The sequence below is a fragment of the Microcebus murinus genome, chromosome 3 (genome assembly GCF_040939455.1).
Source record: "Microcebus murinus isolate Inina chromosome 3, M.murinus_Inina_mat1.0, whole genome shotgun sequence".
In the NCBI taxonomy this organism is placed as follows: Eukaryota; Metazoa; Chordata; class Mammalia; order Primates; family Cheirogaleidae; genus Microcebus; species Microcebus murinus.
Window position 1 is genome coordinate 73,119,395 of NC_134106.1, and position 16,442 is coordinate 73,135,836.

A 16,442-nucleotide genomic window follows, 5' to 3' on the forward strand; every position below is an offset into this window, starting at 1 on the left:
GCTATAAACCATGTTCTTCGTTTCTGTTTTGTTCTTTTCATATTTTGACTGAAGAATACATGTTTAATTGCACTTACCCTGGAATGCATTTTCATAAAATGGACAATCATTTCTGATGAACAGGTGATTTGACCATATTTCACCTCTGCTATATAAATAACACACTCCCATAGCTGCAGTCTTTCCTTAGTCTGAAAATTCTTACCTTTTGGGAAAGAAAAACTCACATTATTCTGTGTTATTTCAGTGGTATATGAGGTAAGTTTTATGAAATATGTGTTCTAGGGTGATAGTTTCTTTTTAAAACGCAACTTTGGAAATGTCAAGAATGAACTTTGTCTATTAGCAAGAGGCAACTGAAGCAAATAAAAGAGTTTTAGCATTTTAGTCTTCAATCTTCCACCATGAATTTACAAAAGTCTATTTGGAGGCTTAAAAACCAGGATTTTTACTTGTCCTCAGCCAGCTGCTACTGTGGTCCAATTGTGAACAATGGTCTCACCACTATCTTTATGGAGGTGAGTAGTGAAAGGAGAAGAAGGAATTTGGGAAACTTGGAATGTACCAATTTCTGATTTTTACCAAATATTATATTCTTAAAAATACATAAAACTGGTAAACATCAGGATATATTCAACACGTAGTACTGCAAATCTATATTCTTTGGCTATTTTGGTGACTGTGTCATATTGAAAATTGTAGGGAAAGCAGGAAGATGAGGATGAGATTTCACTTGGCTCTCCCTCCAGTCATGTCTCATTACTCAGAAGGCACTCAGTTCATTTTTACTTTTCTGCTACTTAAGCCATGCCAATGCTGTTGCAGCTAACAGGGCTACTAGTAGTTTTTGCCTGACATATAGACAAGGAACGAATTAACAGGGACCTCGAAAGAAATCTGTTGCCCTGAGGTCTCCAACACCTCCTCTTCTACAGCCAGAGATTCTGCTGAGCTGTCAGCAGGCAACACATTTGGGCAGCTGGGCCACCCCAAGCATGGAGGTTTGTGTTCGGGGCTGTACCACTGTGTGATGAATCTTTGTACTTTGAGCACAGTAATACACTCCCACATCCTCAGCCTCCACCCTGCTGATTTTCAGTGTGAAATCTGTCCCTGACCCACTGCCACTAAACCTGTCTGAGACCCCATTGTCCCCGTTGGAAACCTTATAAATCAGGCGTTTTGGTGGTTGGCCTGGCTTTTGCAGGACCCAATTCAAATAGGTGTTTCCATCACTGTCTTGGATACTCTCACTGGCCCTGCAAGAGATAGAGGCCAACTCTCCAGGGGTGACAGGCAGGGACAGGGGAGTCTGGGTCATCACAACATCACCACTGGATCCTGAAATAACAAGAGAGAAGTGCAAGCTTATAAACACACATTAGAGGCATTTTCATAAGTTGCTTTTGATAATTATTTTAGTCTAAATTTTTTGTGTGCTCTATGTTTAGATTCATATTCCCCAAGTATACAGTTTTATAAAAGAATGGATATTTTCAAAGCCCAAGGGAGCCAATAGAATTCATTTATACCGTTCCCCTCTTTTTGTCTGAAAGTCTTCACGAGACCACGGGCCCTGCTCTTTCTAGAATCTTCCTCAATGTCTCAGATGTAAATGTGCCATGTCCCATCGTGGAGAACAAGACATGCACAAATAACACATGCACAGAGCAACGTGGGGCCCCACAGCTCACTCTCCCACTCTGTCCTCCTTCCTCATCTCCTTCTGTCCTTACCAGGGACCCAGAGCACCAGCAGCCCCAGGAGCTGAGCAGGGAGCCGCATTTTGAGAAGTTGGACTGAGGAGTCCTGGTCCGCCCAGGCAAGATTAGATTTGAGCTTTTTTTTTTTTTTGTAGAGACGGGGTCTCGCTCTTGCTCAGGCTGGTCTCGAACTCCTGACCTTGAGCAATCCGCCCGCCTCGGCCTCCCATAGTGCTAGGATTACAGGCGTGAGCCACCGCGCCCGGCCCTAGATTTGAGCTTTTATGGAGGGGACAGTATGCAAATGCCCTGGTCGGTGCAGTGGTGTGGAAGGAGCCAACAGGAGCGTGGGGGCGTCTCTTGTAAGCAAAGTAACAGAAAACGTTCTCTTTGGTTGGAGGGAAACTAACGGAGGAAAAAATCTATTTAGCTCCAGTAGGAGAAAGAAATATTATAATTGTTCCTTCCTTTTCCTCCACGTTTTATAATAGTTCTTCAGCATTTTCCCAGACACATTATGCTTTTCTTTTATGAGGTTGATTTTCCATAAATATTTGATGAATTATTTTTTTAACTTGCTTGTATAGTAGATACTAGGTTTGGTCTTCTCTATTTATTAATTGAGATAAAACAAATAAAGGGTAGAAATATTAAATGTACAATTAATAACGTTTATGCATATTTAGTATGGAAACGAAGCTATAGAATATTTCGCAATCCCCAGATGCTTCCATCATGCACATTCCCTGTCAGTCACTGCTCCACTGTCCCAAGCAGGGTGACCGTCCTTCTGACATCTGTCACAAGTATGTCTCTTCCTGAAGTTGAATGTCATATGTTTAAAGTAAATATTTTATTGTTGTTTCTAGTTTCTTTCTTATTTCCTGCCTGTTTTTGAGGCTTTCATGCTTTCCTGTGGATTCAGGTTGTTGTCTGTTTTCATTTCCTGTAAATCTGAAGAATTTACTCTTAAATTTCTTGCAGAGCATGTCTGAAAGTAATCATTTCTCTTCATTTGTGTTTATCAAGAGTATGTTTTTACTTTGTCTTTATTTTTGAAGACAAAATAAATGAAAGGAAAAGAGTTTAACTGGTTTAGGGGAACTGTAGATTTGTAGAGAGTGGCTTTATAGTTTCAGGAGTCAGAACAGAAGTTTTCAAAACTGTCGAGGAGAAGAGTGCCTGAGTCTGTGCTGGGGGGTGTACTGAGCGCATCCGAGTGGAGAGGAGATTAGAGGACCATCGCAGGAAGAGTCCTTTGCCTGCACAGACAGCAACATCTGACTTCTGGGAAATGAGATCAGTAGCTGAGGAGTCAGAGCCGGGTCCCGCTCCTCTGTGTCACTGTGGTCATCTGTGCACACACACTCCTGGGGACAATTGAGTGTTCCTCTTTGTGGCAGCTTCAGGACCCTTGGGAAAGGTGGCTAAGCACCAAATGAAGGCATATTTGCAAAGTAAAGTTCTGATCCACTCTTCACTCTAATATGATTCAATCATGTACCACGGTGTAGAAAGACAGAAATGAATCCAGAGGCTTCTATTTTGTTCCTAGCAGGCATGTGCCACACAACATCTCACTGACTCTAGGTAATTAGTAAGACAGGAAAACACAGATTATACTCTGTGAACTTCACAGAAATTCTACAATCAGGCTGAGCTAACAGCTTTTACTGACCCCATCACCTGGGCTAAAGCTGACCAATAGAATATTTACACATACCGCTATATAGTTTTAACTTAATAGATCCTCCTCAGCCTCAGCAGCGCAGACATGACAAGATATATTAAATTAAAACTAATGACCTACATGTGACCATTTAGTACTCCATTTAGAAATATATTAAGAAGAAATTAAAACAACATAATATTTGAATAAAAACAGTGAAATGTGCCTCATTTATGGAAAATGTACATATAGGAGATAAATCCCTTAAAATTCCATGGCTAGTAACACTGAGCAATTATCTTCATGTTCGTGGGTGTTCATGTTAACAATCGTCTGGCTGATCAAGGTGGTCAGCAGGGTGGTTCTACTGCAGGACACTGAGCTCGTCTCCAGCCTTTGGATTGTGTTTGATGCGGAGGCAAGATAGTGCCCACTCAAGGCAGAGCGTCTGTAGGGCAAAGTAGTAGGACTGAACAACATCCCCAAAGCAGGCTAAGCAGGCAAATGTAAGTCCAATCATCTCTAAACAGAGATGCATACAATTTTAATCTATTGTTTTACTTTATTAATTTATGGTCTCTAAAATATTTACTGCATTTAATTTTCAAGGTAATTGTGCATAGAAAAATAATTAGGTTTTTCATAATTTTTATGTATACAATTAAAAATACTTTTCATATGTAATTTTCCATTAAATAGAAATGAAGCTAGGTGTATTTTCAACATGAGGCTTTCTCCATTGGGAAAAGGAATATCTTTAGCCAAAGGTAAACGTCCTTGAGCACATAGCTTCTTAAAACTTCTGTAGATTATCTGTCAAGTGGTAAAAATGAAGATGGGCATCCACTTTGTCTAAGATGCATTTGCTACTTTGTGTGTAACATGCTCACAGTGATGTTGATGATTCAACTGGCATCGGGACAAATGTTGAGAAGCAAAGTTTTAATATCAAGGAAAAATTATACCATATGGACCTTTAGCTTTTCTTGTTTGCTTAGTCAAGAAAGGTTTTTCATTTGTTTGTTAATGGTTGCCATAGATTCTAGGCTATTTTCTCATCTTTCAGTTTACTCTGTGACTCAAGAAAAATTGCTTTCAATGATCCCATACTGGCTACTAATGTATGGAAGCACATTCAAGCATATTCTGAGGCCATCCCATACCTGAAAAGATCTGAGATTTGGGCAAATATTGACTTTATGTGGCTGTCAGAATTCAATCCCAACACCACTACCATTTCTGGAAGCACTTTTCCCAAACCTGCTTTCCTCTCTGTGGTTTCTTGTAGAGCTACCCAATGAGGCACCCTCCTATTATATTTGAATGTCAGAAGAGGATGATTCAATATTCATTGACACCTACAGGCAGACACCTGGACAAACTGAGGAGTGGAGGATCCCCTGGTGACGAGCTGCATCAGCTGAGAACATCAGCACCCCCACCTTTGAGCCTCCAAGACTGGTCTGAGGACCACATGGCCAGGCAGCTCATAACATCGGTGGCAGAGAGACTCTGGCTACTGTCAGACCACCAGAGAGTCCCCTGTTTCTAGCATCAGCTTCCCTGACTACCCTACACCCAGGCTTGTACTTCCAATTCTAATTTCCTGTATTAAAACAATTCTTGCTTCAAATCTGTAGAGTGGCTTGTATTTTGCTGTATGAATCCTGACTGATGCCATAAAAGAGGCTCCTCAGGTATCATAATTGTGGTCCATTATTAACTCCAGAGAGGCTTTGTCGTGTCTGCACTGCTGAGGCTGAGGAGGAAGAGTTAGAACACCGAGGAGCCTCCCTGGCCCTGTCTATCAAAACCTTCACAGCTTGGCTGTCTCTAAGAAAAGCTCTGGGCAGATGGAGGCACCGGGAGGTGCAGCTCCAGGAGGAGCAGCTGGGGCAGCCCCGCCTCCCACATCTGCTTCCCTGGGGGGTTTTTGTTCAGCCTTGTAACACTGTGTGAGGGAAACTATAACCCTGATGACAGTAATATGTTGCAGCATCATCAGTCTCCAGGCCTCTAATGGTGAGAGAATAATCTGTCCCAGACCCACTGCCACTGAACCTTGATGAGACCCCGGGGTACAAGTTGGATGCTCCATAGATCAGGGGCTTAGGAGGTTTCCCTGGTTTGTGCTGGTACCAGGCTAAACTATTATAAATGCCCTGACTGGCCCGGCAAGAGATGGTGACTGTTTCTCCTGGAGATGCAGACACGGAGGATGGAGACTGGGTCATCAGGATGTCACACCTGGTACCTGAGATTGGAAACATAAAAACAAACATTCATATAATTAATCATATTATAAGAAGACCTCCCTGAGGCAGTACTGAGCACACTGGCTGAGAACATTCCTGGTGTTGTCCCTCCTTACCTGGGAGGCAGAGCAGCAAGAGCCCCAGGAGCTGAGTGGGGACCCTCATGTCCATGCTGTGCCCTGACAGGGACTGACTCCTGCACAGGGTGTGACCAGCCTGTTGATAAGTCTGCAGGGCAGGGCTGTGCTGGGGGAATATGCAAATCAGCAGGGGACAGGCAGGCTGGGCACAGCTGCAGGGCTGGCTCATCTCAGTGACTCAGGACAGGCCCAGTGTCCTCAGGTATGCTAGGTCAGACCAGGGCATCACAGATTCACCTGCAGACAATGTCTTTTTCCCTGGAGGACATTTTGATAAAAAGGAAATTCGGGGGCACCTATAGTTAAAACTTGAAATGGATGTGAAGACTACATGGAGTAATATATTTCAAAGTTGTATGGGGCGTATGTGGCAGAATATCCTTATCTATAAAGAATATAAAGTCTTAGAGGGTGGGACTTTCAGGTATTCGATATACTGTCAGTTGTTTCCAGATGTGACTCTTGGGACACCACCACTGCATCTCCTGCTGACCTTCCCAGGCCCAGCTTAGCCTTCTGGTCCACAGCCCTTTCATCTACCCACATGGTCTCTTCTGAGTGACCATCCTCTCCAGTGGGAGAACAAATGAGACCACTCATCCCCAGGTGTATATCAAGGGCAGATTCCATTTTTGGAAGGTCACCTATGTCCTCCTGGGTTAACTAGGAACGTGTGACATGACCAAAGGTGCATTTAGGCAGGAACCTCACAAACTCTTTCCTCACTAAATCCTCAGAGCCCTGTGTGATGTGCCACTCTCCGTGAGCTTGCAGTGGCACCTTAAGTGCCTGGCAGGTGTCCCTTCAGCTCTGTGATTCTTCCTGAGACAGACATCAGAGCTTCCATCTGGGTTCATATCTCACCCCCGACCCCACCAGCATTAACACCCCAACATATGAGCCACAGAGCCGTGCACTGTGCCTACAGCTGATCCCCACCACTCGCTTCCTCTTCTGATTTACTTCCCATGCCCAAGGGTTTCATATTCTTCTTCTTCTTAAGATAACTATTGACTTACATAGTATCTTGCATTTATCAAAATTCCTTTGAATGTGTCATACTACACTCACTAATTAATTCATACTTTGTTCTTGTTTGCATATTTAAAAATGGAGCATTGGAATTCAGAAAACACCATTCTTTACTTCAACCCATTTTGACTGAGAGTGTTGAAAGACTTCTGGAAGTAGACTTTCATTATTAAATAGATTTCTCAAAGTCTATCTATTAGTGAAGAAACCAAGACTGTGAAATGTTATACTTGGCTACTCCCCTGAGAACAGTAGCATAAAGCCCTGGCCTGCTCTGGCCCTGGAGAGAGACGTGTGCTGAGAATAAGGGCACAAGTGGTGAAGGGGTAAAGAGAGAGGTCATCATCACCAAATAGTATCTGGCTGCATATAGACTAGTGACTGCTATGCCAAGGCATTACCAAAAAATGTGACATTGTTTTGTTGTCATGAATCAGCTTTGATTGGTTGACTGCTAACCTAAATGAACGTAATTGACAAATGCATGCAAAGAAGAGAGGATTAAGATCAGCTTCAGGTGAGAGGATGCAGTCAGCTCTCCCTTCTCTCCTGTCTGGTTGCTCAGAGGGCACTTGGACCCCTCTAATCTGCTGCAGGTTCTGCTATGCTCAGGCTGCCACAGTCGATGTGGCCCCACGTATGGTGCCTGAGCCAAGAACTCATGGTCCAGCTGCAACTTGTTCCCCTGAGGTCTCCAACATCTTCCTCTTACACAGATTCAGAGAATACATTGTGTCTGCTCCCCAGTGAAGGCACAAATATGGGAAGCTGGGACAATCCAAGAAGGGAGGATTTTGTTTGGGGCTGCACCACTGTGAGAAGAAACTTTGTAGTTTGCATGAGGTCATAAACTCCTAAATCCTCAAGCTCCATCCACCTGTCGATTTTGAGCGCGAATGTGTTCCTGGCCTGCTGCCACAGAACCTGTCTGAGGCCCCAGAATCCCAGGTGGTAAAGTTATAAATCATGCACCTTGGCCATTGCCCCGGCTTCTGCAGGTCTCAATTCCAATAGGTGTTTCCGTCGCTATTCAGGAGGCTCTGACCAGCGCTGCAGGAGATGGAGGCGGCTCTCCAGGGGTGACCAGCAGGGACTGTGGTGTCTGGGTCATCACAGCATCCCCACTGAAATAATGAGAGAGAAGTGCAAGGTTTTGCATAAACTTTATGAGACATATTCTCCATTTCACTATAATTTTTTTCAGGCTAAATCAATTTTTCGTAATTTTGATTCAGACTCCCAAAGAAATATCCAGTTTACAAATTGAACATATTTACAAGGCCCAGAGGAGCTTCTAGTAGTCACTTTCGCTATCCTTCATCCCCTCTTTCTGTGTCAGAGTGTTCAGCAGAGCAGAGGTCCTTTCTCATTCTGGAATCTTCCTCACTCTCTCAGACCTAAATCTCACAGGCCCCATCCTGGAGGACAGGACACGCGCATCTAACAACGCCCAGGGAATGCACATGGGAGGCAAAGGGCCCTCTTCCTTCTCCATGCCCTGTCTGGATAGGCCAGGGCTGCCAGTCTGGACTTCATGTCTCCTCTGCAGCGTCTCCTTGCTAGAGTCTGCCAACAGAGGGCAGTAGAGGGAGAGGGGGACAAGAGCAGGAGAAGCCTCTTTCCTCCCTGCTGGTGTCTGTAATCACTCCCCTCCCAGGAAAGCTCTTCACCTTGGCAGCTGCACTTGGTTTCAGAGGCAGAGGTTTGGGTTTCCAGGTGTGGGTGCACTGTCTCCTCAGAGATACCAGCATCCACTTGGGGAGGCCGAGGGCTTTTCCTCAGGGTTTAGAATCGCGTATCCATGGGGCCCACCTCAAAACCGCTAAAGTTGGACAGCGCCCAGCTGACTGCACCCTGACTCACTCATATTTCAACACATTCTTACAACCTTACAAGGGATATCTCCAGAGAAAAGCGGCCCAGGTGAGCTTATCTGTCCCCTGAAGCCTGCAGGCCTTGGGAGCCCTGTCCTGAGGGCCCTGCGGAGTGCTAAGCCCTGCTGCCTGAGAACACTGCCTCCCCCACCCCTGTGCTGCCTGCCCTCACCCCACCCCTCACCAGGACCCAGGCCTGCTGCCCACGGGCCATCTGGTCAACCTGTTTCCTGAGACAGGTCTCAACAATGTACCCTGACTATAGACAATTCTGCTGCCCCTCAACATTTGTGCCCTGGGGCCTCATTTGCCTTATCCTAATTCCAGTCCTGACAGAAAAAATAGAGGACAGGAGATGATGGCTTAGTATTCTGTATGGGAGGGGGGGATATCCTTGGAGTATGAAGGCAAAATAAATATGTTTTTAGAGAAGCAAAAGTTAAGAGAATTCATTGTCCTTCTGCCTGCACTGCAAGAGTAATCAGTGATCTTCAGGTGGAGAAGAATGATTCCAGAAAGAAACCTGGAAATTCACATAACCATTAATAGGCTAAACATACCAGTTAAAGAAACCTTATTAAATCTAGATTTAGAAAAAAAATATATGTTTTCTTGAAGAAATAAGAACAGATAGTTTGAAAGTTATAGGATGGATAAAAGAGAACCAAAAGAAACCTGTTCACATCTTTGCAATTGTGAATTGTGCTGCTATAAATATTTGACTGCAGGTGTTTTTTTAAATAAAATTTGCTTATTTCCTGGAGGTAAATGCCCAGTAGTGAGAATTTTTTTTATTTAAAAAAAATAAATAAAAAATAAAACTTCTGTCAAGAGTTAAAACAAACAGACAAAAAACCCCCAGAAAGCTGTTCAAATAAGCATGCCACTAAGAGAGTGAAATTAGAGGGACAAAATATAAAGGTTCTCTTTATGTGGGTCTCTGTCTCTCTATAATGATATACATTTATTTATATATCTGTTGTATATATGTATGTTTTAGATGGATTGACATTTGTGATGTATCATATACATATGTATATGTAGAAATACAATGATATATTCATAGATATGATTAATGTATATGTATCAATCTAACTAAAATAGCAAATCCATTGGAAACATGGTCAGTCTTTTGCAGACATTTCACTAGAGACAATAGTAAAATGTCCCATAAACATATGACAAGGTGTTTAGCTTCATTAATTATAATAATATAAATTATAATCACAGTGAGATACTGTTACATATGTACTAGAAGGATGTAAATTGAAATATCTTATAATACCAAGTACTGGTGAAGATATAGAACAACAAGAACCTTATACATTGCTGATGGGAGGGTACCTTTGTGTACCCTCTTTGGAAATCAGTGAAGTTATTCACTGAAGATGAATATGCTGGCAACAATGTACTTTATTGAACTTCTAATGTGTATGGATGTTATATGTATAACTATAAGAAGCACAAAAGGAGGAAAGAGGGAATAGAGCTATATAGGACTGACATTTCTATATTTCACTGGAATAAAGATAGCATAAATCTAAATTATATTCTGACATATTACTATCAATATGGTAAAAAAAAAAAAGGTAGATTTGTTTCAAACAGGGAGAGAGGGTCACAGATGGCTTTTTGACAGTAGTTATCAAATAGTAAATTACCAGTCTAAGTAGGCTGCCACAAATATAATTTTAGACTCATCAACTAATTTCCTCAAATCATATAAATGAATTTTCAGATTTAAAAGACATTTGCACTATAATGTTTACCGGAGCACAGTCACAATTGCAAAGATGTGGAAACAACCAAAGTGCCCATCAATACGTAAGTGGATTAATAACATCTGGTATAGGTTGCCATGGAGTTCTACTCAGCCACAAAAAACAATTATGATCTAGCACCTCTTGTACTATCCTGGATAGAGCTGGAGCCCATTCTACTAAGTGAAGTATCACAAGAATGGAAAAAGAAGCACCACATGTACGCACCATCAAATTGATATTAATTGACTTAACTGACCAACACTTAATGGCACATATAGCAGTAACATTCATCGGGTGTTGGACAGGTGTTGGGGAAGGAGGGGATGGATATATTCACACCTAATGGTTGTGGTGTGCACTCTCTGGAAGATGGTCACACTTGAAGCTCTGACTCAGGTGGGGCAAAGGCAATATATATATAGCCTAAACATTTGTACCCCTGTAACATGCTGAAATAAAAATATTAAATAAAATAAAAATGAAAAGTAACAAAAGTGGCTTTATCAGCAGTACCCTTAATAGTAATTTTCAGCTATGTGATTTAGGCAAGAGGACATTTGTCACTGATGGAAAGTTCCACATTTCTTAAGTTTTGACAAGAAAACAGCTTTCTTGTCATTTTTTTCTACCTCATGCTGGCTGAGGAATGGACATCAGGAAGCAGTGACAGTGGAAAGGGGAGGAAAGCTGTATGCTGAGGGTGGAAGTGCCCTTGCCCACCTGAGTGACCTCATGGAGCAGAGCCCCTCCCACCCCAAGGCCACCTCCCTACATCTGGACTGTTAAGCCAGAGACAGAGAAACCTGATCACATTTAGCCCATTGTGTTTCAAGGTTTCTTTGTAGCAGCCAATTCTGTTTTCCTCTGATTCATCTTGTATGCCCTGTCAGCTTTGGGAGACCATTTGTTTTTCACCACTTTGTATTGAGATTATATACCTATAGAATATCAACATCATAAAGGATTATTTTATACATCCAACTACTTGGAAGGGGTTTAGGCCTTATTCCCTGACTCACATCTAACAGAAACTCAAGGTCACTAGGTGTCGGCAATCATATGAGGGCTAAAGAAAATTATAGCATTGCTTAAATTCTACTCCTCCTAGGTACAGTCTGTTTTCTTCTATTGCATTCCATGATACATTTTAAGTTCAAGGATGCATGTGTTGGACCTTCAAATAACACATTAAGTGTCTTATACCCCATAATATGAGGGCTCCTGTCTCTTTGATTTATATATGAATTTTGCCCTGCAATGTTAATATCTAAATGAAATGACACTTCAGAATTTTAATTGCACTTCCCATGGAGTCCATTATCTTAGAATTGACAATGGTCTCATTCATACTTTACACACAGAGCCTTTAGCAAATCTTGTTGTTCTATTGTTTCAATCATTATTTTAGTCTATTACATCTGTCATGACAAGTTACTGACATGACTCAATATTTAGGTCTGATAAAATTTTAGAGCCATATTTTAAATGGAATATACTGAAGGCATAAATTTTCTGTGCACTTACAATAAAAACATAAAATTCAGATTCATTTTTTAGGTCAGGATGATTTCAAGTGAAAGTAACATAGTTTTACATTGTTTGAAACTTTTTGTTGTAACAACATAGTACCCAATTTGTCATCTCTAAAATAGCATTTAGTTTAAATACTTTAAAAATTCTTAGAATTTTGGATAGAAAGGAAAATCTCATATTATTCTGTATTTTCCCTATGGTATATGAAATAAACTTTAGAGTCTTCATCTTAGAGTTTATGCTGTTTATTTTGAAAGCTCACTTTTGGAATTGTAAGAATCCTTTTTTATGCTGCTAACGATAATTGAGGCAAATTAAAGTCTTTTGGCAGTATGATCTAATATCTACTAATAATTTTACAAAGTCTATTTGAATAGTCAAAAATCAAACATTTTTACTAATTATTCTTAGCCATACTTGCCCTGAGGACAGCTTGTGTAGATGCTTTTTCAAACATGAGAGTGGAAAGGACAGTTTCCTGTGCACGGTGGAGGAGTAGCAGTGGGAAAAAGAAAATACCAATTTCCAAGTGTTATCAAGATTTATCTTGTTAAAAAAATACTCAACTGGTAATTTCCACTACGTATTCAACCTGTGTGACCACTAATCTCTCTCCATTGTCTGGTGTCAAGTACAGGCAAGACAGGATGAGGATGAGCCTTGATTTGCTCTCTCTTTCATCATAGCTGGTTGCTCACAGGGCACTTGGACCATCCAAGTTCTCCTGGTGCTCAGGCCGAGCCTAGGCTGCGCAGCTGATGGGCCTTAACATGAGGGACCTGAGGAGCAGCTGAGCCTCTCAGGGGCCAAAGTCCTCAGCAGCAAACTCTCCCTGATTCTCCACTAGCCTCCACTTATGCACACAAATACAGCTGAAGTGAAATTTGTCTGTCGTACATAGAAAGAAGCAGAATCCGGCTTTGAGAGTTTGGATGTTGGGCCAAGATACATTGCACAGGATGTGCCACTCTGAGAAAGCAAAAGGACCCTGCAAATGTGTAATGACATGTGTGTCTAGGGTTAACCTCTGAGAGGTGAATCCCATCCTGCTTGGACCCCTCACATCTAATCTAGAGCAGGAAAGAGCCCCATCCACCCAAGTATCCATGGGCAGCGGACCTCCAAATTATAGTGTGATCTTCAGTTAATTCTAGAGTTGTCTGTCTTTTGCAGTCACCTGGGTAACTATTCAAGGATGCTAAATGCAAGTGTTAGAAAATGTCTTCCCCTGGGACCCAGTGATTTAACTCCATAAAAGTGCTCTGTCAAGGGACTTGGCATGGGAAACGTTTTGTGTCTCTGATATTAGATAGCTAACAACACAGCTTAAGTAATAGAAAAGAGGAAGAGAATTTTATTCCTCTGGGCACAGCTGCTGCTCCTGCCACAGGGAGAGGCTCAGCCTCCTGGGAGGTTTGTGACTGGGGCCGTCACTGTGCAGGGCCTGTCAGTGTCCTTCTCACAGGAGTGTGTGTAGTGTCACAAAGATCAACATGGGTTACTAGACTAAAATCACTAGAATTATGTTGAGACATGTCTCTCTCTTGTGAATATATTTCATAGACTTTTTATTCTTTGTTTTACAAATCCTTTTCTACAGACCACTTTTTCTTTGTGTTTTGGACTATTTTGATAAGAATACAATTATAATTACACTATCCCTGGTCTCCACTTTAGTGATTGTGGGAGTGAAATCAGCAGATTTTGACTGGATGTGTCCCGACTTGTGAATATACATGTAGAAAAATACTCTGAAGATTGTCATTCTCTGTATGTGTTAAAAACTCCTTCCTATATAACATGTTTCCCTTCTTTTTGTTTTTGTATTTCAACTGAAGAATACAAGTTTAATTGCACTTATAGTGGAATCCATTTTCTTAAAATGGACAATCATTTCTGATGAGCAGGTGATTTGACCATATTTGGCCTCTACTATATGCACATTATGCTGGCTTAGCAGCAGTCTGCCCGTAGTCTGAAATTTCTTACCTGTTGAGTAAGAAAACTCACAGTATTCTGTGTCATTTCAGTGTTATATGAGGTAAGTTCTAGAAAATATGTCTTCTAGTGTTTCTTTTCTTGTTTTTGTTTTTGAGACAGAGTCTCGCTGTGTTGCCCGGGTTAGAGTGCCATGGCATCAGCCTAGCTCACAGCAACCTCAAACTCTTGGGCTCAAGCAATCCTTCTTCTAGGGTTTTTGTTTGTTTCTTTTTAAAACCCAACTTTTCAAATGTCAAGAACTCTCTTTGTCTATTAGCAAGAGAAAATTGAAGCAAATAAAAGAGTTTTAGCATTAGAATCTTCAATCTTCCGCCACGAATTTACAATAGTCTATTTGGAGGCTTATAAACCAAGATTTCTACTACTTGTCCTCAGCCAGCGGCTCCTGTGGGCAGCTTGTGTAGAATGCTGTCCCCACCATCTTTGTGGCGTTATGAAGTGAAAGGAGAAGAAGGAATTTGGGAAAGTGGGAAAGTACCAATTGCTGAATATTACCAAATATTATCCTCTTAAAAACATGCATAAAACTGCTATACTTTGAGATGTATTCAACACATAGTGCTGCAAATCTGCATTAATTTCCGGGCTTTTTTTGCTGACTGAATCTTATAGACAAATGTAGACAAAGCAGAAGGATGAGGGTGAGATTTCACTTGGCTCTCACTTCGGTCATGTCTAGTTACTCAGAAGGCGTTGGGATCCTATTTATTTTTCTGCTACTTACGCCATGTCAGGGCTGTTGCAGCTAACAGGGCTATTAATGGATTTGCCTGACTAATAGACAAGACACTCATGTAATGAACACCTCAGATGCAACCTGTTGCCCTGAGTTCTCCAACTATATCCTCTTATACAGCCAGAAATATTGCTGAGCTGTCACCAGACAAGCAACACATTTGGGCAGCTGGGCCACCCCAAGCATGGAGGTTTGTGTTCGGGGCTGTATCACTGTGCAAGGAAAATATGAAGCTTGCATGCAGTAATACACTCCCACATCCTCAGCCTCCACCCTGCTGATTTTCAGTGTGAAATCTGTCCCTGACCCACTGCCACTGAACCTGTCTGAGACCCCAGAGTCCCGGTTGGAAACCTTATGAATCAGGCGCCTTGGAGGTTGGCCTTGCTTCTGCAGGAACCAATTCAAATAGGTGTTTCCATCACTGTCTTGGAGGCTCTGACTAGCCCTGCAGGTGATGGAGACCGACTCTCCAGGGGTGACAGGCAGGGACAGGGGAGTCTGGGTCATCACAACATCACCACTGGATCCTGAAAAAACAAGAGAGAAGTGCAAGCTTATATACACACATTAGAAGCATTTTCATAAGTTGCTTTTGATAATTATTTTAGTCTAAATTTTTTGTGTGCTCCATGTTTAGATTCATATTCCCCTAGTATACAGTTTTATAAAAGAATGGATATTTTCAAAGCCCAAGGGAGCCAATAGAATTCATTTCTACCGTTCCCCTCTTTTTGTCTGAAAGTCTTCACGAGATCACAGGCCCTGCTCTTTCTAGAATCTTCCTCAATCTCTCAGATGTAAATGTGCCATGTCCCATCCTGGAGGACAAGACGTGCACATCTAACACATGCACAGAGCAACGTGGCAGGCAGTGGGGCTCCACTGCTCACTCTCCCACCCCATCCTCCTTCCTCATCTCCTTCTGTCCTTACCAGGGACCCAGAGCACCAGCAGCCCCAGAAACTGAGCAGAGAGCCTCATTTTGAGAAGTTGGACTAAGGAGTCCTGGTCCGCCCAGGCAAGATTAGATTTGAGCTTTTATCTCAGACTTCTAGGGGCAGGTCCTCCCCAGGGGACATTATGCAAATGCCCTGGTGGGTGCAGCAGTGTGGAAAGAGCCTACAGGAGCGTGGGGGCGTCTCTTGTGAGCAAAGTAACAGAAAACGGTCTCTGTGGTTGGAGGGAAACTAACAGAGGAAAAAATCTATCTAGCTCCAATAGGAGAAAGGACATATTATGATTTTTCCTTCTTTTTTCTCCACGTTTTATAATAGTTCTTCAGCATTTTCCCAGACACATTATACTTTTCTTTTATGAGGCTGATTTTGCATAAATATTTGATGAATTGTTTTTTAACCACCTTGTATAATAGAGACTAGGTTTGATCTTTTCTATTTTTTAATTGGGATAAAACACATAAAGGGTAGAAATATTAAATGTACAATTAATTTTTTCTGCATATTTAGTATCCAAATGAAGCTATAGAACATTTTCCAATCCCCAGATAGTTCCATCATGCACGTTCCCTGTCAGTCACTGCTCCCCTGTCCCCACCAAGGTGACCGTCCTTCTGACATCTGTCCCAAGTGTGCCTCTTCCTGAAGTTTAATGTCATGTAAGTTAAAGTAAACATTTTGTTGTTGTTTCTAGTTTCTTTCTTGTTTCTTGCCTGGTTTTGAGGCCCTTATTCTTTCCTGTTCATTCAGGTTATTTTCATTTCCTGTAATTTTGAA

General features: G+C 41.9%; 2 gene segments (V, D, J or C); both read right to left on the bottom strand.

The window, feature by feature from the left end:
• The window catches only part of LOC105856880 (immunoglobulin kappa variable 2-28-like), a 339,993-nt gene that overhangs the window by 231,148 nt on the left and 92,403 nt on the right, over positions 1-16,442 (bottom strand).
• On the bottom strand, positions 7,776-15,715 carry LOC105856874 (immunoglobulin kappa variable 2-30-like). The segment is given in 3 exon segments: positions 7,776-7,923; positions 15,061-15,236; positions 15,642-15,715. Coding segments are annotated over 3 exon segments (348 nt in total).